The 25652-nt window shown below is 36.8% G+C and overlaps 1 protein-coding gene across 2 annotated transcripts in view; it reads left to right on the forward strand.

The window, feature by feature from the left end:
- The first annotated feature begins 4734 nt into the window (after nucleotides 1-4734).
- Nucleotides 4735-25652, forward strand: part of TNIP3 (TNFAIP3 interacting protein 3) — a 92655-nt gene continuing 71737 nt past the window's right edge. The window contains exon 1 of one of the 2 annotated variants that reach the window (XM_047857125.1): nucleotides 4735-4791. In XM_047857125.1, coding sequence (XP_047713081.1) covers nucleotides 4760-4791 — 32 coding nt within the window. In that variant the 5' untranslated portion in view covers nucleotides 4735-4759. The remainder of the gene's footprint in view (nucleotides 4792-25652) is intronic. The other variant, XM_047857124.1, reaches the window with a different exon arrangement.

The following is a 25652-nucleotide window of genomic DNA, read 5'->3' on the forward strand; positions in this document are numbered from 1 at the left end:
CAAGTGTCACCAATTTATGTTAGCTTCCTGACTCTGCACGATTTTCCCACTCCTGACTGAAAGTATTGCTCTTTTTCTTACCTCCGCTTAACCAGCTCAGCATGGCTTAACCACACTGTCCATTCTCTGTGTAAAACCTACAGCCTGGAACTCAAGGCTGCTGAAAGCTATTCACTTATTTCTGCTTCGAAAGTTGAGTGGTATGTTATACCAAGAGCCAGCCTTCTTTGCTCCCCTAAGTATTTATGACAGTCTTACTTTCTTCCAACTACATACTATATGTAAAATTTATATAAGCCAATGACACAAGAGTACAAAAAAAGATACATAAACGCTGTTCCTAAGCAAGCTAACTGAAACATCCAGTAAAGGTGAGTTGCCAAATTTAAATTGGATGTGGGTGAGAGAAACATAAAAGTTTAGACATATATCATAAAAATCTAAAAGCATTGTTTTCACATAGCTTTGTAAACATCTTGAAAATCTAATTCCCTTGTAAAGAAACTAAAACTAGAATTCACAGATTTGTTGTGGGCCAGAAAGTCAATGTGGAATACCATCAGTAGACTCCTACTTGGAAATGAGAGGTTGGCAATTGAAGTGCACCTGGGTATTTTAAGTTACACTAAATTAATATGGTGTCAATACATTAATCTTCATGAGTCCCAGCTTTAACTAGTTTTTTGGTCAACTGACTACCTGTAGATCTCTTATGTGATTGATAAGAAAGCTTTTTTATGTATTAGACACCAAAATTTCATTTCTAAAAAAAAATCAATATTATTTCTTTTATATGTAAGTATAAGTATGTATGGAAGCATATTTTCATATAAAATATTTATTATTTATCATATATGTAGGTATAAGAATAGTAATTTTCATGATGGTTTAGTACTTGCCTAAAACACTTCATCCTAAACGTATTGACTCTGGTTAACACTTGATTTTGAATTTAGTATAGGTGGATACTGGAATGAAACAGTTTCTAGTTAAGAATTATGAGTTCTAAATTCTATACCCCAGAGGAAAGAGCACATTATATAGATAAAAATTCCTTGTCAGCTTAAATTTTTTTCTGTCTTAAGTAAAGCTTTCATGCCTTTGATTACACATGTATTTTCATACATTCCAATGCTATAGCAGAGGCTTGACCAGTACAAAAACTTCTACAATGGTAGAAGAATTCTTTGGCAGTTTTTAAGGTGACATTTTCAAGGTCTGTGAAACCTATTTTTGCAGAGTTGACTATTACTGGTATTAGTCATATTCTAGTCCTTGAATTCGACTTTAGTGTATTAAAGTGTATTAAAAGTGTATTAAAAGCTGTCACCACAAATGGTGAAAATCTCATAAAACTTGGTTTACTTCCAAAAGTAAGTTTATCCTCTAAAGTTGGGTTATTTTGGAACTGTGGATTGTGTAAACTTCTGCTTAAACAATCAAACAACTTATGATCTTCACTGATTTGCTGAAATCCATCCAAAAATCCAGGACACCTTTTGGTTATGTTAAACAGAGAGCAACAGATGCTTTTTGAGCAGGTGAAAAAAAAAAAACTCCTTATAAAGAGGAGTAAGAGAGGGGGAAAGGAAGAGGCAGAGGAAAGTAAACAAATGAGGGAAACAAAGAAATGTATTTGCCATTAGCTTAGAGGATGCTGTCAGCCAGTTATTTTCTATGGTCTTTAACTGTAAATCTTTTGGTTAAGATTTAAACCCTAAATCTTAAGGTTAAGAGGGTTGAGGTACCCTATCTTTCCTTTATCTTTCTACTGTTTGGTTTTCAGATACAATTTGGTGTAATGAGAGTCCACCATGTTCTATGTCTAACTTGGTTGTCCCATTTAGAATGTGTTTCAAATACTTAAAATGTTTAGCAAATAGTAAAAAATATATGAAAATAGGAAATACATACACAAATAGTAAAAAATATTTGAATTACACATTTTATTTATTTTTTTTTAATTTGTAAAAATTCTTTTTAGTGTTTATTTATTTTTGAGAGAGAGAGAGTGTGAGTGAAGGAAGGACAGATAAAGAGGGGGACAAAGGATCCAAAGCAGGCTTCATGCTGAGAGCAGAGATCACAATGTAAGACTCTAACTCAGGAAATATGAGAACATGACATGAGCCCAAGTCAGACGCTTAACAAGCTGAGCCACCCAGGTGCCCCTAAATTACACATTTTATAAGAAATCAATGAACAACAATCAAAGGTAACTGCAGTGTGCTGCTGGACTTGGCACTTCTGACTGCCGTGTCTTCTGGTTTGTTGTAATGGCTTTGCTCTGGCCCCTTTCCATGTCTCCACACTGGCCAATAAAAATTCAGGAAATCCATTCCCTCCCTTTTAGATCAGTTTTGTGCTTCTGCTCAGTGAAAAACCATAGAAGAGAGAACTTCAGTAGAACTCCTTATCTTACAGTTTCATGTCACCCTGACTTGTAATTAGTGGAGATGAAGTTCAGAGGCACACAAATATTTGCTAAGTCTTATGAGACTTCAGAAATGGTTCATTTTCTCTATGATTAAAACAAATGAGGTGCTGGAGTTAAGAAAGGCACCGTGTCCTTGGGGTTGGCTTGATTTTATTTGCTTCCACTTGAAAGAGAAGTCCTTTAATTGCTATCTTTTTCTGATTGTCTTCTCTGTCTGTTCCATTGGAAAAGTATCTCTGTCTGTGGAAACAGATAAACTATTGGAAGTTATAATATGGTTGGGCTATTAGCTTTCTTGATTATCACTACTTGATGTTTTGACTTCCTAAACAGAATAATTACAAGTGTAAAATCTCAGCAGATGAAAAGTCTCTTTAGAAAGGAAATACAATGTTCGTTAAACTAATACCTTTGCGATATTACCAGTCTTGTGTGTTTGCACTGCCTCAGAGGTATTATCTGTGAATCTTAAACTAAAAAAAAAATCTAAATCTGGAAATTTACCCCTCCATATGCTGTTTTGGGGGTTGTTTACCTCCAGAGTTAGTTCAGTTAATACAATATCCTTGCCTGAGAAATATATTTTTATTGGGTTTTATTCATAATGTGAAATTTTTGTATGTTACTTTCAAAATATTTTAGTATTAAAATGAGATCTCTCTTTATTTCAAACTTGAAATTTAATCTGTATAATGTTCATTTATAACCACAGTAGAAAATCATAGACTATGAGTTCAAACGGCTTGACATCTAATCCTAGATTAGCCATTAATTAACCAAATCATTTGTCCTCTTCAGGTTTGTAAAGTGATGGCATCATAATTCTCAGAGTATTCTCTAAGGTCTCAAATTCTAGGACTCTCTGATACTCCAAGACTTCCTGTATCATTTCCAGTCTTCTGTGACATTAGTACTTTTTAAAAAGTAATTTTAAAAATAACGAAAGCATTGAAGACACTTTAAACAACTTTTTTTTTGCAAATTTATTTTAATTAATTAATTTAATTAACAAAAAATTCCAGAAATTACAGTACAGGCACTTTCTGCAAGTCACTCTTTGTCAAGTAGCACCTCCTCTGTCTGCCTGTTCGATGCATTTGCAGAATTGTGTAATATTTCCAGAGTGCCATATAAAACAACTGGGCACTCTTGCAATATTGCATAGTTAAGAGATAGCTGGACTAGTTGGTGGTCCAATTCCTACAACAGTCCTGAAAGGCATTTGCTTTCATCTAGCAACTGGCTACCATGGTGGTAACAGATGACTTTTAAACAGCTGTCACAAGCTGAAAACAAAACAAAATAAAAAAGCCACCCTCCCACACTATGAACAGACAGCTTGCCAATAGCTAAAACAAATCCTTCTAAGATCGTTTTAACAAACAAACTTTTTTTTTTTTTTGGTTATTGTTATAATTAAATAGACACTCATAAAACTCAGACAAGCTGGCTTCGTGTTTCCCACAGACCTGAACCGCCTGAATTTTCTAATGGGATCACAGCAATTAGTGGTTTCCAGATGCATTTAAAATGTGTCAAGTGCCTGCAGGGATTGGCTTTTAAAGCATACACAGTCTTCAAATGGTTCACTCTCAAGAATCTACTATAAGCCCCATGAGGTACTATGACGTCTATGTAATGTTAGACTGGAGTTTGGTGCTTAAGTTGCAATTAATAAGAAAAAAAAAAGGGGGGGGGGATTTTGTGTCTTACATACAGTTTTCTTTTTACCTCCTTCTTCTCTTTTAATGGCCACATTACCAGTTCCCTTGTTATCTGAAAATCAGAAATAACCATCAGCTCTCCTTGGAGAAAAAGCTGGAATGAATGGTGTTGGGAGAAGAAAGTTCTTGGTGTCCATGGGTCATGAGGCACTCCTGGAAAACTCATTCCTGGGCTGTGGCTAATTGAACTACAAACATGTCAGTCTAACAATGTTAACAGTTTATGGCACCTATGTTGAAATGTCCAGCCTTCTTTTACCTGCTCCTGGACAATCTCTCCCTGTCACAAGACTCTTCTTTAACTGAAAGACTGAGTCTTTAATGTTTATACCCAGCGTTTTACCTTTGCTTGAAACCAGGCAGAAGGCAATTTTGTGGTCTGTTTTCTCATAATTGGCAGTGCTGAAAACAAGGCATGAGAATAAAAACATTTTTGATGAAAAATGCATTTAGCGGGTGGCTTTTCTCCTCCAGTCACTGACATGGTTATCTTCCCTTGAGACATATCCAAGCCTCATGTCCTTCATATTTTTTTTCCTTTTAGATTCCGTGTGGACAACGCATAAACAAAAACGAGAAACACGAAGAGAGACTGGTAATGTTCACCAATCAGCAAGAGGATTCTGAAAGGTAACCATGACATTTTATTTAGAGGGTGTGTGCCTCTACTAGTAATGTTCTAACTGGAGCACTTCCGCTGTCAGAGATGATGAGTCTATTAGTAGTAGACGAGAACCTATCTGGATCAAACCATATAGAGTAGATAAGAAAAAGAGGATGGAGAACAGTGTGGACGTTTTGAACACATTTTCTTCCATTGCTATCTCATGGGCAAGAATTATGGTAGTTTATGGAGGTTTTGCTTCTTCTTCTTCTTCTTCTTCTTCTTTTTTTTTTTTTTTTTAAGTATTTGGTAAATTTCCCTAGGCAAGTTTGGACCTTAAGACAATTTCTCTTGAATAGCAGAAATGTTCTCCTTGAAAACAACTCTATTTTATTCATAAGGTGAAGAGGTAGCTGTATCTTCACTCCTCAGTTATAAAATCCTTAGCTCATGGATAGGGTGAGAAATTTACTAAATCCTTTAGCAAAAAATCCCGTTGTCAGTCACTTTCCACATTCAATCAACCCCTTATGGCTTGTCTCAAGCCTCATCCTATTCATTGACCTGTATAGTTATTTCTTCGACTTTTTATTTGGCACCTTTTGTGTGCAAGATATTTGCTAGCTACATGCAAAAGATGAATCAGGTACAGACTCTATCCTCTAGCTGTTTGCTGTTTGCAGGTAAAAAGCCAGGCACATACCTCAGGATAATATATATTCAGTGTTTGCCTCATAAGTGAGGCACAGATATGTTGCTCTAAACAATCAGAGGAAGGTGAGAATCCTCTTTGCAGACGTAAAGAGAAGCGTGAAGAAGGAGTTGTTTGGCCTAACTTCTGGCAAAAATAAGATGGGAGAAAAGATGAGAAAGAGAAAGAAATGGTGTTCCAGGTTGAAGGCATAAATGTCCTCATAGGAAAGTTGAGGACTTTTGAAGGGACCAAGGGAGCAGTTAATTGCGGCTTCCACATCTGGCATGTAATACAAAACACATCCTGAGTGAGACACCAAATAGCCAAGAACTTATTCTGTAGGCTGAGGTTTCTCTGTCTAGAAAGACAAAACTTCTTTCAGGTAAAAGTTTATTTGAAGAAATAAGTCAGTGTTTCTCAAACTGGGGTTCTCATAAGCCCCTCGGTCTGAGGCATATGTCCAGGGTTCCGGATCTGTGAAAACCTATTCATAAAGAGGGGTTCATATGTACTTCCAATATGAGAATCATGACCACACACAAGGGCAGCCACTACAAATTTTGAACAGGGGACTGACAACAGGCGAATCTGCCTACAGTGTTTGAAACTGGCAAGGGGGAAGAGTAGGAACTTGAACAAATATAGAAATGGTGATTTCTCTTAACCCTCTCAATCAGTATCTATAACAAGCATTTTATCCTATAATTGTATAAATTTAGCATTTTATTTTGTATTACTCTTTATTATTCTACAACGGTGCTGGGCGTGTAAGTCTTGTGTCCTTGTAACATTTTATCCACTTCAAGACAAAGAACGTGCCATACAACAGCATAACCTGCTTTAACAGTAGGTCTACAAACAAGCATTGATCCATTTCATACAGTTTTACAACATGCAAGTAAAATATAAATTTATATCACAGGAGTACTCTGGGGATTAACTGATTATATTGACAACCTCTAAGATACTACAGATATTATAGAAGCATAGAATACAATCTATGATGCTGAATGATTTCTAGGAAAGATGATACCCATTCTCCATTGGTAGAAAGGCCCATATTTGCCAACTTTTACAGTTTAAGAGAACGAAGAAAAGCGAAGAGAGGACAGAAGGAAGGAGGGAAGGAGGAAGTAGAGGAAGGAAAGAAGACAGATCCATTGTTTCTGTGTTTTGAAGATATGTATATCTTTAGCTTTGTCTTCGGTATATCCACTCTATAAAGAGGTAGGGACTAACCTTTTCTTCAAGCAGAGAATCGTATGAACTCAGTTCCCTCTTCAGTCTTATTCTGTTGCTTCCTCCTGCAGTGCACATTAATGCTGAGATTCTCTCTATTTACCGATGATGAAAATTACACAGAATTTAGAAGTTAACATATTTTTTTTCTACGGTAAGAAAAAAAATTGTATTTCTGAGAGAAAGAGAGAGAGTAAGTAATTTTAAATGCTCAAGAGATGGTTTTCAAGTTAACATTTTAAGGTGGCTATGACTCAGGGTCCAGAAGAAGGGTGACTGGATGAGGCGGACATTGTAGTCTGTTTTTGTCTCAGGCAAGTTGAAAAAGAAAGGTAAAAAAGGAGATGAGAGGCAACAGGGCAACAACAGAATAGTGAGTGCTGAGTCATCTTTTCTTCTTGCTTTTCTGCATGGACTCCTTTCTAATTGAACCATTATAAGTTCTGCAGGGATATAACTTTCCATCTTTTGAAGTACTACAAATTGATATTATGGACGTCATACCAAGCTTCTTTTTCAAAGCGAAAGTAAAGAGTGGAGGAAACAACTCTGATCCCAGTGGGGGATTATCAGAGTAAATACAATATTTTATAGTTTTTACATTACCCTTTAACAGGATCTCAAAGCATATTGTTTTAAAAGCAATCCCACTCAACATATTATGATCCTGGATTGGTCTTTGTTTTAAAGTACTTTTATACTGCCAACTCCTCACCTTTATTGTTTTTTAATTTTTTTAATGTTTTTATTTGCTTTTGAGAGAGAGACAAAGATAGAGCACAAGTCGGGGAGGGACAGAGAGAGAGGGAGACACAGAATCCGAAGCAGGCTTCAGGCTCTGAGCTGTCAGCACAGAGGCTGCAGCAGGGCTTGAACTCACGAACTGGGAGATCATGACCTGAGCCGAAGTCGGACGCCTAGGCACCCCCTGCTAGCTCCTCCTCTTAATTGTTCTTTCTTTTTTTAATTTTTTTTTAACTTTTATTTATTTTTGAGAGACAGAGGAAGGCAGTCTGAGCGGAGGAGGGAAAGAAAGAGAGAAACACAGAACTCGAAGCAGGCTCCAGGCTCTGTGCTGTCAGCTCAGAGCCTGACATGGGGCTTGAATCCACAAACCACAAAATCATGACCTGAGCTGAAGTTGGATGCTTAACCGACTGAGCTACCCAGGGGCCCTCATCTTAATTTTTCTAAAGTAGATGTTTCCTTGTCTTCACATTTTATTTTATGAATTATATTTTTAAATGAATTATGTGTTCAGAAAATTATAGCCTAGCAAGGAAAACTACTGTGATTCATTATAGCCTCAAATAGAGGTAATCTCAGAAAAATAAAGTGAATGGTAAATTGTCATGAAGTGTCTTTTACCTGGTCTTAAACTTATTCATGTTAGCACTCATTCAACCTATGTACTAAACATGATTGAATACAATCTCAGTTATTCGTTGCTTTCTGGGAACAATGTACTGGTTTCAGATGCACTTAAGGAGCTCCTGTGTCTTTCCACATATTCAAAGTGCTCAAATTTCTTTATTCAAAGCACTGGTGTACTTTAAGAAAATTAACCAATAGGGATGCCTGGCTGGCTCAGTTGGTTGAGCTCTGACTCTTGATTTCAGCTTAAGTCGTGATCTCACAGTTGTGAGCTTAAGCCCTGTGTCGGGCTCCCTTGCTGGGTGTGGAGCCTGCTTAGGATTCTCTCTCTCCTTCTTTCTCTGCCCTTCCCCCCATCCTTCTCAAAGGAAGGAAGGAAGGAAGGAAGGAAGGAAGGAAGGAGGGAGGGAGGGAGGGAGGGAGGGAAGGGGACAGAAAAAGAAGCGATAGTTGCTGGGATTTTTGTTTTTTGGTTTGGTTTGGTTTGGTTTTTTTCCATATGAATACTACACTCCCCTCCAGATGCAGTATTTGGCAGTCAAACAGCTGCTGGCTATTAAGTGTCCCTTAAAGCTCCATTTTTTGCTCATAAAGGGAAGAGAAGTGTAGGGACTTTTATGGGGTGACAGGCAGATGTTTTTGTTGGAGCAAGACTATGTATGTGGTGAGCAAAAGCTAAAGTGATCTCTTTTATGATATCATCAGCATTTTTACAATTCCTTTGGCCTCTTTGTTTTTAAATGCCTTCTTACCTGACCTTAAATTATTTTGGAAAGGTAGAATAAAGGGCCATTTATACAGTTGCTGTCCACATTACAGACAAGTCAATGGGACCATCTACTTTCTCAGACAAACAGAGATTATTCTCTGTCCATTCATATTGTTTCATGGGGTAGAAGAGAAATTGATCTTGAAGTGCTGAGTAAGTATTTTTAATGACTCACAGAACATCACACATCATCATTTTTTCTCATAAATTTTACTAATTCTTAGTCATGCTTTAAGCAGTTTCAGTATTAAAGTTCTCAAAACAAATTTGTCAGTTTTTCATGAATTATAGATATTCAAACTAATAAAAAAACAAAGTCATACTGGGTTTCTGGACAATAGTCTAAGTCTTTTCTCTTTCTGAGAAAAAAAAGTGCTATCTCAACTATGTGTTTATGTGTAACACATTAAGTAAAATTAATGTTTATTGGATGGATAAATTCACAGAGATTTAAGCAAGGGACTTTTGGAAAACTTGTGTTTTCAGCGAGACTCTATAAAGCACGTTTTGGAAGAGGCTCTTCATGTAAACAACACCCATGGGATAAACATAGACTTCATTTTCTGAGGCCTAGCTTATATAGAATGCCTAAGAAGATGTCTGTAGCATATCTTCTGTTCTGCCTGTTTTTAATACCTCATACCTCCATAAATTCTTTGTTTGATTCCATGCAACAATCATTTGTAAAATCCCTACTATGTGCTAGGAAGTGCTGGGGAGATGTTGTTGGAAGGAATACCAAATTAGAATCCTCCAAAGAATCTACTTATCAGTTCTCTGGGAAGGACTAGTTCTGCCTCTCAGCATGAAATCTGTGTATCTGGAAACTGGATCTGCCAGCTTTTATCTTAATAGAAATGTCTTTGATATTAACCGTGGAGAGACAGAGCTCGCTTAGAGGTCTATACCAGATCCTGGGCAGGTCACAGACAACACACAGCCAGCTGAATGAGTTATGTATAAGTTTTTCCATTTGGCAACTCTTTCTGTTTGGCAGCTCTCAGAGTTGCCGTTTTGTGCTGAAGGCTTCAGAATTTAAGCTAAAGGCATCTCCTCCAACGTGGTAATTAAATACACAGATCTTCTAAGCCAGTATAGTCAGTTTTCATGGCTCAAACTTGACACAGTTCAAAGCCCACTAACAGGATGGAAGGCACCGCATTAGCAAAATTCTGATTTTCAGCGCCGTTGGAAATAACAAATTCACAATTCCTTTCGTGCTGTTCAGACAGGAAGTTGTGTGAATACACTACGTGATACAATAATGAAGAAAAAAAATGAAGGGACTCGAGTTTAGAAAGTTCAGCTTGGTTTCGGCTTAGATCTTTCTCTTTTATTCCTTAATATAAATTGAAAATTTAAATTTAATATCCTCAGTAAACTGGGTTCTTTTCATCTCTGGTAGGCTTCTGCTTCGAAAACTAGCTACGTCTGTTCAAACATGGGTTTACTTTAGAGAGTAGATATGTTATGTTCAGAATTTGTTTGCTATAAATTTTTACTCCCCACTCTTAGACATTTATATCATTTGCTAATTTGTATTTTGATATAATACTCTACCTACCACTTTGTATTCTGAATATACTGCTCTGTTAGGATTGTAATTACTTATATCACACATCACCTCACTTTCCAAGGCAACTGGACTAGAGATTTATTTTTCCGTTTCATGTGTAGAAAATATTCTTAAGCCAGGGACATCTGCTTCCCGAGCACAACTGCTTCCATTGTTTTAACCATGTAAGATCCCTCATTCTCTTTATATTACCCGAGTGGTGTTTTCAATCATTGTGGAAGATACCAGCACATTAAAAATCAAAATAAAACTTATTTTAAGATTGAAACCATTTGGCTTACTTGCCTTTTAAAAAATGTTTTCATTTTGGGGGCGCCTGGGTGGCGCAGTCGGTTAAGCGTCCGACTTCAGCCAGGTCACGATCTCGCGGTCCCTGAGTTCGAGCCCCGCGTCGGACTCTGGGCTGATGGCTCAGAGCCTGGAGCCTGTTTCCGATTCTGTGTCTCCCTCTCTCTCTGCCCCTCCCCTGTTCATGCTCTGTCTCTCTCTGTTCCAAAAATAAATAAACGTTGAAAAAAAAAATTAAAAAAAAAAAAGTTTTCATTTTGCTCTATACCTTACCACACTTTATTTTAGAACACAAGCAAGAAAAGAAATATAAATATTAGCAGCAAAACTTAAGTTTCACACCCTATGCTGTCATTATTAATACTTGAATGTGACATTGTTGGGGTGCTTTTATTCATAATTGTACTTACACTTGTTTACTATTTTATACAGCTCAGAACATCTTTACACATTCATGTCTAAATTTAGAGTAGGTTACAATCTACACGGAAAAGTATATGATTCTTATTTATTTCCGACTGCTTCCAAGTCTTATCTGCTGAATAGTTAGTTGCTTCTAATAGGAAAAGAGCTGATCACAGTGAGTAGCGTGCATGGTAAGTGCCCTAAAAATGTTTGTTGAGTAAGGGGACACCTGGGGATTAATTTAGCCTGTAAGGTGGCTCTATTTTTATGCCAAGGGGAACCATTTTCTGGTCGTTACAAAATAACCTGCCACCATGCCATCTTCTTATCCTCCTTGTCTTTTTCTTGCTATTTGAAAGTAGTTTTTATTTTCTAATTATAATATTAAAACATGAGCTATAAGTCAGTTCTTTCCATGTGTGGCCACTCTAAGAGTTGCTTTATTTATGCAAAAGGCTTTACATGTTTAAAATACAGACAAAAAAGAAAGAAAAGAAAACTCAGGTTTAAACCCACTCTCCCAAATAACTACTGAATATTTCAGATATCTCTCTACCTTTCCATTTTTTTTTTTTTCCTTTAAAAATAAGTCCATTGTTGGGGAAACTGAGTGGCTCAGTCAGTTAAGCATTCAACTTTGGCTCAGGTCATGATCTCGGAGTTCTTGAGTTCCGGCCTGTGTCAGGTTCTGTGCTGACAGCTCAGGGCCTGGAGCCTGCTCTAGATTCTGTGTCTCCCTCTCTCTCTGCCCCACTCCCCCTCAAAAAAATAAATAAACATTAAAAAAAATTTTTTTTAAATAAGACCATAGCAAAAGATTGTCTTTGAAACTTTTTTTTAAATATTTATTTATTATTGAGAGGCAGAGAAAGACAGAGCATTAGCATGGGAGGAGCAGAGAGAGGGGGAGACACAGAATCTGAAGCAGGCTCCAGGCTCTGAGCCGTCAGCAAAGAGCCCGATGTGGGGCTCGAACCCACAAACTGCGAGATCATGACCTGAGCCGCAGTTGGATGCTTAACCAACTGAGCCACCCAGGCGCCCCCCCTCCTTTATTTTTTTTTTTTAATGTTATATTATAAATATTTTCCCAGGTAAATATTTCTCAGTAGTATCCAGTTACATAACTATTTCAGCGTTTATTTAACTGGTTGCATGTTTGAGTTGAATTCAATCTTTGTCTATTACAAACGATGCTACAACGAGCCCACTTGTATTTAAACTTTTGTGCACACTTTTGTTTTCTTTGGATAAATTCCTAAAAGGGGAGTGTTGAATAAAAGTTTGGAAAACCTCAAGACTTTTTATATGTACTCACAATGCTCTCAAGCAAAATAACACCAGTTTACCTTCCCTGCAGGGATACAGAGAATAATTTTTCTGCATTATTAGTATTACTCCACATATTATTTAGTGTTGAACCAAGTACTACTTCAGTCTGGTCAAAAGTTCTCTCCTAAGAATGTTCTCCCTCACTTGAGTTAAAAGTTGCTCTGCTGCTTTAGTTGGTTGACTGTCGAGAAGTCCTCCTCAGTAAATGAGACACCCTACCTCTGATATTTTCTCTACAGTCAATCCCTTCAGATGCTGTTTTTTCTAACACCCTCCCTTCTTGAACTCCTTGTTCAGCTCTCCAATCTGGACTGTTACTCTTTGGCCTATAGTGCACCTTTACTTCCTAGAATTTTCTGTACCACCTCAGAACTTCTGATCATTGGGTCTTTTCTGGCTGTTCAGTTTTTCTAGCGAGGACTTTTCCAAATGTGTAGTCTTGAGACATATGGCTGGTTATAGGTATTGTGAGCAAAAACGTGGGAAGAGATCTTCTACTACAGTTTTCTATGTAGATTTTCATGCAACCCCTCACCCTCACCCCTCTCTGTCCTCCACTGAGCCTCTGTCCCTGAGCCCAGAGGCTTTTGGTTTTATCTTCCCAGAAGAATCAGTCTCTGGCTACGCATATAGTGTTAAAGATGGTTGCCAGGCTGCACGGGTTCCTGTGGGAAGAGACCTGAGGGATTCAAGTGCTCCAAAATCAGACACTGAATCACTTCCCTTGTTTCCCATTTTTTCTTCAGCCCTTTCAAGTGCTTAGCCTCTCAGAAATTCTTTGGAGAAAATTGTCCTCACTTCTTGCTGGCATCTTTCTTTAAAGAGACTGGTTTTAACTTCCTGTGCCCCCATAATTCAATTGAAACTTCTTGTCTTCTTCTAGGAAGTGATTAAGAAAATCTCAGCTACTCGTGTCTCCTTTTCCAGTTCTCTTTGTCCTTGTGGGCTAATGATAGTTTCAAGAATTCATTTCTTGGGATTCTAACAGGGTTTCAAGAAAAGAAGAGTTAAATTCATATGTGCTATATACCTTATTGATATAATGTTTATCTGCTCATTACTGAAACAAAGTATGTCAAGATCAATTGTAAGAATTATATCATAAGTGAGACTTGGTGTTTAATGTTATCTGACATTTTCAAATTAATGGCCAGAGATAGGTGAATTATCAAGTGTATTTACTTCCAATTAATTTCAGAGTGTTAACTTGTCTCATTTAATGCTTTGCCTCTGAATTTTACCTTACTGATCACAACCCCAACATTCTTGGTGCTTTCATTTGTCTGCTCAGCCTTAGCCCAGTCTTTACTTTTAGCCTCTCTGAATCCCTTGGTTTTGGAGTGTCTTTTCTTCAGCATAGATTTGTTTTGCTTTGTAAACCACATTGAAAATCCTGTTTATTAAGTAGCCGAGTTAATCCCATTTCCATTTGTTGATAAGACCAGTGTATCTGTTCTCGATTCTGTGTTACTATTTGATGTTAACATTAATATCAGATTTACTTTGTTTCTCTTAATCTGTCTTATTTGCTTAGGTTTGGTACTTATTTTTGCACTTAGGAAAGCTTGTATTTTTGTTTTAGTAGTTGACTAACTCTGTGCTAATAACTCTTAAAATTCCCTTGATCTTTTTTTCCTTAATTAATCTTCTACTATTTGTTAGATTTAAATGACATTTGTTGACTTCTATCTATAACTTATGCAGCAATCAATGAACTTATTCTAATATCTACTTTTTCCCTTCTCCAATTTTTTTTCTTTTTCTAAGTTACTTTCACTTTGTAAGAGCACATACAATTTACATAACACTTTTTCATATTCGTCCTCGCCTTTGTTTTAGTTCTGGATGTATTCTTAGGTCTACTATTTTAATACTCATCAACAGTCCTTTTGCCAAAATTTCCTTTAGTTGTGATACATATAAAACAGCTTCACTGGATGCAAAATTCTTTACTCATACTTTCCTAAGTTAAAAAAAAAATCTGTGTCATTTTTGTCTTGTTTTTGTATGTTTCAGTCAAGAAACTTTGTAAGTTTCTTGGTATTTTTTTTTCCTAGATGAACATATTTTTTTCTGATTCTTTAAAAGTAAACAGTTTTGCTAGACTCTGACTTGTAATTTCCAAGGTATATGATGGGCACTTTCAACAACAACTTTAAGGTTTTACTTTTCCTTTGATTACAGTTTTAACAATAGTTCTACTCCATTATTTTATTTTTCTTAATTGAGGAAAATCCATTGTATATAGGATCTTTTTTGCTGTTCTATATTTAGTACTTTCTTTCTGAGCCTTTCATTTTATTTTTGTGTCCTCTACTCAAAACATCTTATTAGACTTGCCATCAGATCTATTCTCCCTTGGATACTTTGTAATTTGGGCTTCATCTATGAGATGATTTTCATCATCGTCTTCAATTTCTTTCCTGAATTTGGTCATATATCATTTTAAATTAAAAAAAAATTTTTTTTGTCCACTTCTGTCCTGAGTTTTCTGAATTTATGATTTAAAGTCCTCTTTTATATCTAACAATACTTATTTAGAAATGTTGGAGGAGAGGTGTTTTATTGCACTTTCCCTCTGTTTTGTGTTTATTGTTTTATTTTTAATTAAAAAACACTTTGTAATGTTTACTTATTGTTGAGAAGGAGAGGGCAGAGCAGGGAAGGGGCAGAGAGAGGGAGAGAGACTCTGAAGCAGGCTCCACACTGTCAGCACAGAGCCCAATGTGGGGCTCCAACCCACAAATCATGGGATCATGGACCTGAGCCACAATCAAAAGTCAGTCACTTAACTGACTAAGCCATCCAGGTGCCCTGTGTTTGTCGTTTTGGAGAATATTTTCATCAGCTAAAACCTTTTGATTGTCATTTTCTTTTTTCTTCTTTCAGTTTTTAATGGATGTTGCCTGTCATTCTGTAATCATTTTTCTGGACTGGGTATAGCAGGTGTTTCTGTGTAGATATGGTGAGTGTGTCTTACTAGGTTTCTTAGTCTAAGAGAACCCTCTTCTGTTGATAAAGATAACTGCTTTTTCTTTGGTAGTTGATGTATTTGAGGTTGATGTATATTCTGATTTTTATTTCCCTAGGGTTCAGTTCCACCGCTGGTTTGCTTATATCCTTTCACCACCAAATTCCACAGGACACTTCTTTCTTCCAAATCTCATGCCTTCTGTTCAGTGGTGCCTTCCCAGGGCTGCCACTGTTAAGAGATCTTGGGCTTCCAGCTTCCAGAACTTTGAGAAATACATTTCTCTTGTTGAAGCAACCCAATCTGTAGTATTTTGTCATGGAAGTCTGAGCAGCCTAAGATACTTATTTATGCTGCAGTTTCCTGTTACTGATTTTATTTGCTCTCCTTGTTGATCTGTAAGGATTTGGGAGAATGTGCGGAGGAATTTGGATGAGGCAGCTGCTAATATCTAATAGGCATCTAGAAGTCCAGGCAATGTATTGGTAAGTATTCCTTAGAGAAGCACAAATGCTGTTATTATCAACCTTAGTTCGATTGAAGACTATTGGAAATGCTCTAGAGTGTACAAGGAGTTACCTCATCTCTATATAGTGGTGATCTTTTTAAAAAGTATTATATGGCATAATTTATTAGAGGATGGTGAAACCCCTTCTCACCAATGGCTCAGGGCAGCACACCTACCCTTCTGAGCAAAGCTGGTAGCAGAAGGTCTTATTTATTGACAAGAAAAGGGCATCTAATATTTCAATGACACCACTTAAAATCAGTATTGTGGTTAAGAGTGTGGTTTCTTGAGTCAGACTGCCTGAGTTCAAATCACACTTTTTATTTAAGTTACTTAATCTCTCTAAAATCTTCATTGTCTCATCTTCCCAACGGGGGTAATCATAGTTGTGAGTATTAAATAAGATAATACGTTTAGAGCTTCTGACACATAGTAAGCATTCAATCAACATGCAGATCTATTTAAAACAACCAATTAGCAACCAAATTAGGTTATGGCATAGAAAACAGTTGCCTTAAAAGTATTTTCAACTTTCAGTAATTGTCGCTTAGAAGCAGTCATGTGAGATTAGGTGTAAATTATACGTAATACCCAAAAATGTGTCACGGATTTGTTTCTTACAATAACAAATATAAGGAACATCTAAGACAATTCTTGACCTATAGTAAACTTTAATAAATATTTGTTGAGTGAGTAAATAAAAAATCATATAACAAAATGATGTAACTGATATTTATCTCACCTCATTTGGGATCAAAGAATAGAGGATCTTGATTCTTCTACAGTTATTTTATGGAACTTCAGAAGTACAAATAAATATGTGTGAGATTTGCCATAATTTTACTGATCTGAATGTATAAGGCTAATATGGAGGCTTGTTATTTCCTCTGGGCTCACTATTCCTTCTATATATGATGATATTTAGGTTAATATAAACAGCACTTATACCCTTTGTGGACATCTTTCTTTCTGACAGCAAATGAGTGATTTTTTGCACACCAAATTCTCCCAACACCAGCTGGGTGTTCAATTCAATTTATTCAATTCAATTCTGACACTAACTCCCTGGAGTTAGCACAGCTGCCACAGTTTAAGGGTTGAGTCCTGCAAGACTGACCCCACTTTGAACTCCAGTCACAAACCCCAACAGCCACCTATACTTCTGACTGACCAGCTATACATTTGAAGGTTCCACAGACCTCTCTTCAGGTTCAATAACTCATTAGAATGGCTCACGGAACACAAGAAAACATTTTTACATTTACCAGTTTATTATAAAGCATACAGCTCAGGAAAGGCCAAAAGGAAGAGATGCATAAGGAAGGTACGGGGGTGGGGGGAAGCCCGGACTGAGCTTCCTTGCCCTCTCAGTAAGCCAGCCCAAAGATCTCTAGGAGTCCCTCCTTGGGTCACCTCACTAGGATAAATGTAGGTGTGATCAAAAGGAGCTCCCTGTGAATAACAAGACACTCTCATCACTCAGGAAACTTCAAGGGTTTGAGGAGGTCTGCTAAGAACAAAGGCCAAAGACCACGTATACTTTTATTATGCCGCACCCAGTTTTTGGCCTTCTTGTGTAAATTGCTCTGCTCCTCTGTCTGGTCAACTATGCCTCAAATCTGCATGTTTGTTATCCTTGTTTTCGTTCACTAACATCTTAACTCAGTGCTGAAGCAGTTAAATAAAACACTTAAAAATCATTATGAAGTAATGTGGAGAGTAAGATCTAAAGAAACATAGCACCTACATAGAATTAGTCAATAACAGAGTAAGTCAATGACATTTAACTATTATAAATCATGTATTGGTCTGTCCTGGTTTCTACCAGGCTTGAATAGGCTTAACCTTAATTAAATTTTCTCTGATTTTTCTGAGACTTGTTAATTTTTCGCTGTGATTTAGAAGTTCCTTCTGTAATTGTCAGAATTTAATGTCTTCTTTATGTTTTAGGTTAAAATAGATCATTGACCATTGTTTTTTACTCATCCTGTGCTTGTTTTCATTGTACTTTTGAACAAATCTCTGAACATTCAGGGTCATCTTTTCAATTGCCAGTAGTTAACAATGCTAAAAAACAGGGGAAAAAAACAAACACCAAAACAAAACATAAGAAACAAAAAACAAAAAACACAAACCTAGACCACATACACAAGATATTCTCACTAATGTGACCCTCTATGACTGTTCTTTTCCAATGAGAAGATTTTCCTTTACCTGACCACCTCATTTTGTTCTTAGCTCTTTGCCCTTTGGAGTTAATACTTAAGTTTATTCCTATTGTGAGTCAAAATGTCAAGAGGCAACCCCATAAATACAAAATTAGATAGTTCTGTACCCTCAGGGGCTTAGTACAAGAAAAACCCAGAATAGATCCAAGTCTAACATTTCAACACCTTTAAATACATTTGTATTTAAAAAATCAAAACACTAATGTGTCTGTGATAAAATGCCTCTGACAATAACGACTAATTTGTAGATTATCTTTAAGGAAGAAGTTCATCATCATTATATTTAACTTAACTGCAAATTAGGAAATAACTGTGGCTTCTTTATTATTTTAAGGTGAGGATTAAATTTGATCAAGTCTTATATTCATATCATTTGAATATATGATACATATCATATATCAACATAACTAAAAGTATGTCTTCATGGGGATTTCTTAAAGACATCCAAAATAAGAGGTTCAAGAAAAAAAAAAACCTCTATTTCTCTAAGTATCTCAAATTTCCTCCTCCCTCATTCTTCTCTGTCTCAATAAAGGACAACTCCATTTTTTTTTTCAGGTGCTTAGTCTAAAAGAACTTTAGAGGCATCCTTTAACTATCTAACTCTCTTCTCTCTCTCTCTCTCTCTCTTTCTACCTCCCTGTCTCTCTCTCTCTCTCTCTCTCTCTCTCTCTCTCTCTCTCTCTCTCTTTCTCTCTCACCCCCACCTCCTTTCCTCCTCTTTCTGGTTAAATTACACCCCAAATCCAATCCTTTTCTCTCCACATCTCCACTACCACTCAATCCAAACCATTAGTATCCCTGCCTGGATTATTGCAATTATTTTCCAAATAGGTTTATACCTTTTTCCTTTACTTCCCTTTACACAGCAATCAGAGTGATCTTTCCAAAATATGTCACATCATACCACTTCTCTGCTCAAAACCCTCATCTCCTCAGAATAAAAGCCAAGATTTTTTTCTTTAATTAAAGTATAGTTGATACACAATGTGACATTCAGGTATACAACATAGTGATTCAACAACTCTATACATTGTTATGCTCACCACACACACATACACACACACACACACCAAGATCTTTTTTAATACCCATAAGCCCTCCTTGGGTTGACTCCCTTTTACTTCTAGTATTATCAGCTACAGCCCCCCTTCTAGCTCCCTCTACTCCAGTCATACCTTCTTCCTTGCTGTTTGTTGGACATACCAAACAAGCTCAAGCCTTAGAGTCTTGGCTAGTGGCTACCTTGACCGGAAATACTGCTTCCCCAGTACGCTACATGGGTCACTCCTATACTCACTGTAAGTCTTGCTCAAATGTCACCTTCTCAATGAGCCCTGCCTTTGATCACCTATATAAAATTACAACTCCTACCTCCCCAAACCAACACCCACAGTCCCGATCCCATTTAACTTGCTTTTTATTTTTTCTATGACCCCTATACCTGTGAAAATGCTAGACAAAGAACTACTGCAGATGGGAAAAAAAAAGGAGCCCATAGGGAAGTTCAGTGAAGAACCAGGACTAGCAATTATAGAATATAACAAGCAAATAAATAATAACCATATTGAAATATGATCAACATCATTGGTAATTAGGAAAACACAAATTAAAACAACAATGGAATACCCATTTTGGCAAAGATATTAATACATCTAGAGCTAACTCGTAGCAAAATAAGTCCTACACATAGATGATAGAAAAGAAAATTGTTATAACCAATTTGGAAAGTAACCTGGAAGCATTATTAAAAGTTTGAACATTCAAACCCTTTAACCCAACAATCTGGCTTTGGTAAATCTATTCTATATAAATAAAGTATCATTGTGTAAGAATATATTTAGATAAATATTTCTATTACATATTGATTGTAGTGAGATTAAAAAGGAAAAAATAATTAGAAACAGCTTGATATTCCATTATAGGGAAATGATTAGATTAATTTGGTCCATTCATAATTTTCAAATAATATCTGGCCATTAAAAATAACTGGTTAGAGCTATATGTATGAACCTGAAAAAAATGTTCAGAGTAATACAGAATAACCAAATAATTAGCAGAGTAATGTATAATATGACTATATTTTTACTTATTTATTTTTATATATTTTTATTTTAAAACAGAAAGAAAGAAAGGAAATATTGTCTATATATATATATATATATACGTATATTTGTTATGAGCATAGGGAAAAATATGGAATACTTATGTTAATACTAATTATCACAGTAAGGTAGAACTCAAGGAAGAATACAAATATTATTGTTTTCTTTTTATCTTCTCTAATGGATACTTATTAAAATAGATGTACTTTTATAGTGTAAATTTTTTTTTTAAAGTTTATTAATTAAAATTACATAACCTTGGGGTGCCTGGGTGGCTCAGTCGGTTGAGCATCTGACTTCGGCTCAGGTCATGATCTCACAGTCCGTGAGTTCAAGCCCCACATCAGGCTCTGTGCTGACAGCTCAGAGCCTGGAGCCTGCTTCGGATTCTGTGTCTCCCCCTCTCTCTGCCCCTCCCCTGCTCATGCTCTGTCTGTCTCTGTCTCAAAAAAAAATAAAAACATTAAAAAAATTTTTTTAAATACATAGCCTAATATTTTGATAAATATGCAGTGTTTATGTATCATACCAGAGGACCTAGATTTTTTTTTAAGATTTTTAAAATTTATTTTGGAGACAGAAAGCACAGCAGGGGAGGGGCAGAGAGAGAGAGAGGAGGACAGAGGATCTGAAGCAGGCTCCAGGCTCTATGCTGACAGCAGTGAGCCCCATGTGGGGCTTGATCTCACAAACCATGAGATCATGACCTGAGCTGAAGTTGGATGCTCAACAAACTGAGCCATCCAGGCATCCCCAGAGAAGCTAGATTTTCATCTCCATTCTCAAAAAGAAAAAAAGTGACATTTTTAAATCAATTATATGATTTCAATATTGGGTTGACCTAAGGTTGTTCCTTTAACTTACATATGAGGAAAATGAGAGCCACATGCACTTAGCGGTTTCTTGGTTTATGACCATTGACTGAATGAATAACTGCATTAATTTTTAGGCAAAAAATGAGCTAAGTACTTGCCCAAATCACAGGTAGGTAGTGGCAAAGACACATCTAGAATCCAGATCTTCCAATTCCAGGTCCAGGGCTCTTTCCATGACCACATAGGCTTGGAAGACCAACAGGGAGAAAGTTGTTCGTGTTGTCTGAAACAGTGATAGGCTTGTCTAGAAAACTTACAAGTATTCCAGCTCTAAATTTGCCTACAGCAAAAATCATAGTGAAGAACCATTAGTTACGTTTTCCTCTTAGAAAGCTTATTTTTTGTTTGTTTGTTTTGGGTTCTTTTGCTTTTGTGTTTTGTTTCTTGAAGCATGCAAAATAATGCTTAGAAATTAATTTTAAACATATGAGACACAATACCAATAGAATACCTAATAACCAGATGTTGTATTCTGGAGCCTGCTGCTCTGTCAGAAGCAGGCCAGTGACCACATGCCGTCTTGCATGGTTTCTATCGTGAGTCCTCCTGTGGTCCTTTCCAAGCACTAAATAAAGCATCAACATGGCTACCCAGTTGTTCCCTTTTGTGGAACATTTGATTAGCACCTTTTCTGGACTTTCCTCACACCCCAAAACTTCCTCTACTTGCCCTCTAGTCATTCAGGCTCATCAGAAGCATCCACTGACGTAGCTTAGAGTCCATTCATAAATTAACTATAGTTACTGCAGCCACCAAATTTCCCCCTTGACCTTCAACTCCCACTCTCTTCCCCAACACACAGTTCCATTTTTACTAATATTCAGAGTCTCTTACCAAAAAGTGACCTTTACTTTCACTCTCACCTAGCAGATCCAAAGAACAGTTTCACTTTGTGATAATCTCCTCCCGGTTAATTCTACCTCAGATACATTATTTTCCAGTACAGTTCTGGTTTTTCTCTTAATAGAGTCTGAGCAGAGGACTTGGAATGGCCAACCAGGCTAGGCTGGAGTTCCAGAAATCTGATGGATAAAAAGAAACAAAAAGCTCTCTGACGGAATAAACCAAACCAAACAAACACACCAAAAATCTGCTTAAGAAAGGATAGCCAGCGTGCCTGTTTGCCCGCAGTAATTCCCTGGTCAATAAATCAATCATGCAGTAAGTGCCAGCCAGAGTTCTTTTTGAATTAGATTGTTCTGTCATAGGAAAAGGATGTTTTCTGATCAGCAGTTCGTTGGTGGTTACCAAAAGCACTACAGGAACTGGAAGCCTGCTGGTCAGGGCTTGTGCGCTCAGGGATCTCTTTATGCATCCAGAGACTGCCAGTGGCCCTGCAGCTGCCAACGGCCAAAACTCTGTGTAAAGATGAAAAACGTTGCTTAGAAGCGTGGAAAATCCCCTCAGCCTGACAAGTTCTAACTAGGTACGGTTTTGAGAAATTGGGTCTAAATAAAGACTGCTGAGGGCCCTACTACATCGTTTTTGAGAAATCTTGGACTGTTAAGAGTCCTATTCTTAAAGAGTATGCAAAGGGAATTTGTCATTTTTGTAAAATGTCTTCTTTGTAAAAATTCTTCTGCAGGGGTCCTAGGAACTCGCTGCCATTGCTTAGTACTCTCAGGTGGGGATGGTGTCCCCTGTTTGGGTGAGAATCGGCCAGAGGAAGTTCCTTTAGCATGTCTGTATCCCTGTGGGGGCAGTAAAGGAACTGATTCAAAGTGGTCTCAGTGCCTCGACACACAAACAGAAGAGCTGCCAAATTTCCACCCCAGTGGTGCCAGGGAGGGGCTCTGCCTCTGACTGTAGTTTTTGAGAGGGGACACAGTTGCCAGGGCACCACTAGCCCATAGAGTGCGTCGTGTGATTGAGAAACAGGGGCCCCCTTCTTCTGGGTGTATGCAGACCTCCCCAGAGCTATTGGCATGGCAAGTGGGGAATGGTGACATTCCAGCCTCCCCTGCCTCCTATGTCACACAGCACAGCAGCACCCAGAACAACTGCACCCTGGCAGTTCCCCTGACAAGTTATCTGCTCCGAAGTCACCCCAAAAAGATCAAGCTCCCTTAGCTTCCTTTCTTATTGAGAGTATTAAAGGGATGCTTCACCTCTGAGCACTGTGAATTTGGGTTTACGTGCGTGCTCTGTTTTCTCTTCTCTAGAACATTCTTCTCTAGGCGTTGCAGCTTGGCACACACAATCAGTTCCAGCTGAGTGTGGGAGAATTGGGGAGATAATAATCAGTTCAGTTATAAGTTTAATCTCACACCTCGCAACTTGTCACGGGCTGAAATTTTTAATCAATGGTTGCTAGTTGCCACTTCCCTAATTCATTAACCCCTGACTCACGTCCAGGACATGTGGGGTCTGTGTTTCACCAGCCCATTTACCTCTGCCAGGCAGGGGCATCGCCAAACTACAAGAGGAGCAACATTCTTTTCTTACAGGCTTCATGCCCGAATTCTTTTACTTTTAAATAAAAACTGCTGTCAGTAACTGTTACATTTTATTAAACTTCTCCTAGCTCTTGCCCTTGCTGGGTCCCTGCGATTACGACCCTCTCCATGCCCAGGCAGGGTTTTTTATTTTGTTTGAGTTTCACCAAATCACCCCCTAAGCTTTTTACAACTTTGTATTTCCAGCCATCATAGGATCTGTACCCTTTTCAAAAGAGCTCTTTAGAAGTTTTGCATGTTCAAGATAGTATCTTTCTGAGGAACCTCCTTAATTCTTCCTTTTTATTTAAAAAGATTTAAATACTTCAGAGCTATGTGTTTTATGACATAAACTCTAGGGCCATAATGCAGATCATAGTCACTTTTGAAGAGACAGGTTGTTCTCAGAACGCATTCCGTGATTTTGTTAACATTCTCTTTGAAACTATTCATATTTTCCAAACAGATGTACTAAAATTTTAATTATTTTAAAGCAATTAATCTTCTTGATCAGTACTTGGCCCTCACTGGATCATCTTCTGAGTCATGTTTATTAATGAACCTGACAGCAAATTCACTAATAAGTGTGTTTGGAGGCCGGATAATTATTGTTGTTTTTAAGGATGTGAGCTCCACAAGAGCAGGGATTTTCTTTTTCTTTTTTGTTCATTGATATAATGTGCCAGCCATCAAGAAGAACATCTGGCACGTAGTAGGTGTTCAATAATTATATGCTGAATAGCTGAATGATAAAAGTCCAGTCTTTTTTTTTTAAATCTCTATAGAGCTGTGAGAATGATTTCATAAGTAAATAACATGTTTTGGGTTGTTTTTTTCTCTAAATGTAATTCCTTCTAATGAAAGTCGTGTACTACTTTTCGGTCTATTTCCATAAGCTTGTGTAACTTTCCTGTAGTTTATTGCTTTTGCTTTAGCATTTTGGTTTGAAAAGCCTTTAAAAATGTTGTTGCCATTGTTTACTTTTCTTTCTTGTAATTTACATACAAAACAAAACAAAACAAAATCTTTCCTAACCCAGATTCCTGAGAGAAACCAAATATTTATACTGACCCAAAAATATATCTATTTTCTACACCCTTTAGTTCTTTTCTAGAATCTGTTGTTTTTAAACACGACAAAACATTTTTATTGCAACTCCATTTTTAAAATTGCTTTTGCCTACCTACAATCTTAGTGAAGTTCTCACATGTGTGTTTATTCAGTGAAGCAAGATTTGTCCTTACAGAAAGATTTCTTTCTATAGCTTAAATTACTTTCATATTAGTAGATCTATATCATGAAATTACATTGCTGACAGGTAAAGTCTTTGCTTTTCTTATATGGTTCTTCTTATTAATTAAAATAATATTAGCAATCCTCATTTCTCTTTCCTGACGGCTAACATTTTTTGAGAAGGATTCCTAAATTTTCCCTCAAATTCCTTCAGAATCTTTGGGTGAATCCCAATTTTTTGTTTATGTGTACCTTTATAGCTAGACTTAGAATAGATCCTACGTGTGCTTGAGCTTGGACTTAGGTGTTGAGGAACACACAAAATCTTTAACAGGAAAGTTGAAAATCAAGTTTCTTAACTCCGAACATCCATCTGCTTGTTTTCATTATTTTTTTCATAAGTTTTTACTTTAATTCCAGTTAGTCCACGTATAGTTAGTTTCTGGTGTACAATATAGTGATTCAACAATTCCATAAATCAGCTTTTACATTGTACTGATAGTCACACTGCCTTCTGACTGGTTTTTGCCTGTCTTGGTGTACTTAAATACATCGTATTTTATTGATGTTTATTAAGCCTCTTACTTTGAGCCAAGATGGTTCATGTTTATTCTTGAATTCTTTGAATTGAATTCCTTTTCTACTCACAGATTTCTTTACTGAAGGAAAGGCCTTTAATACTCTGACGATATATTAATCAGAAAAAGTAAAATATAAAAGTTTATATACCCTTAATCCCAATTTGCAAAAAAAAATGCATGTGGCTTTATAAATAAAATAGAGTAAGTCTACCATCATTTTATTCTAAATTTTCTACATTAAAGTTGTACTCTTATTAATAGTTATTATAAAAGT

The sequence above is a fragment of the Prionailurus viverrinus genome, chromosome B1 (assembly GCF_022837055.1).
Source record: "Prionailurus viverrinus isolate Anna chromosome B1, UM_Priviv_1.0, whole genome shotgun sequence".
NCBI classification, from domain to species: Eukaryota; Metazoa; Chordata; class Mammalia; order Carnivora; family Felidae; genus Prionailurus; species Prionailurus viverrinus.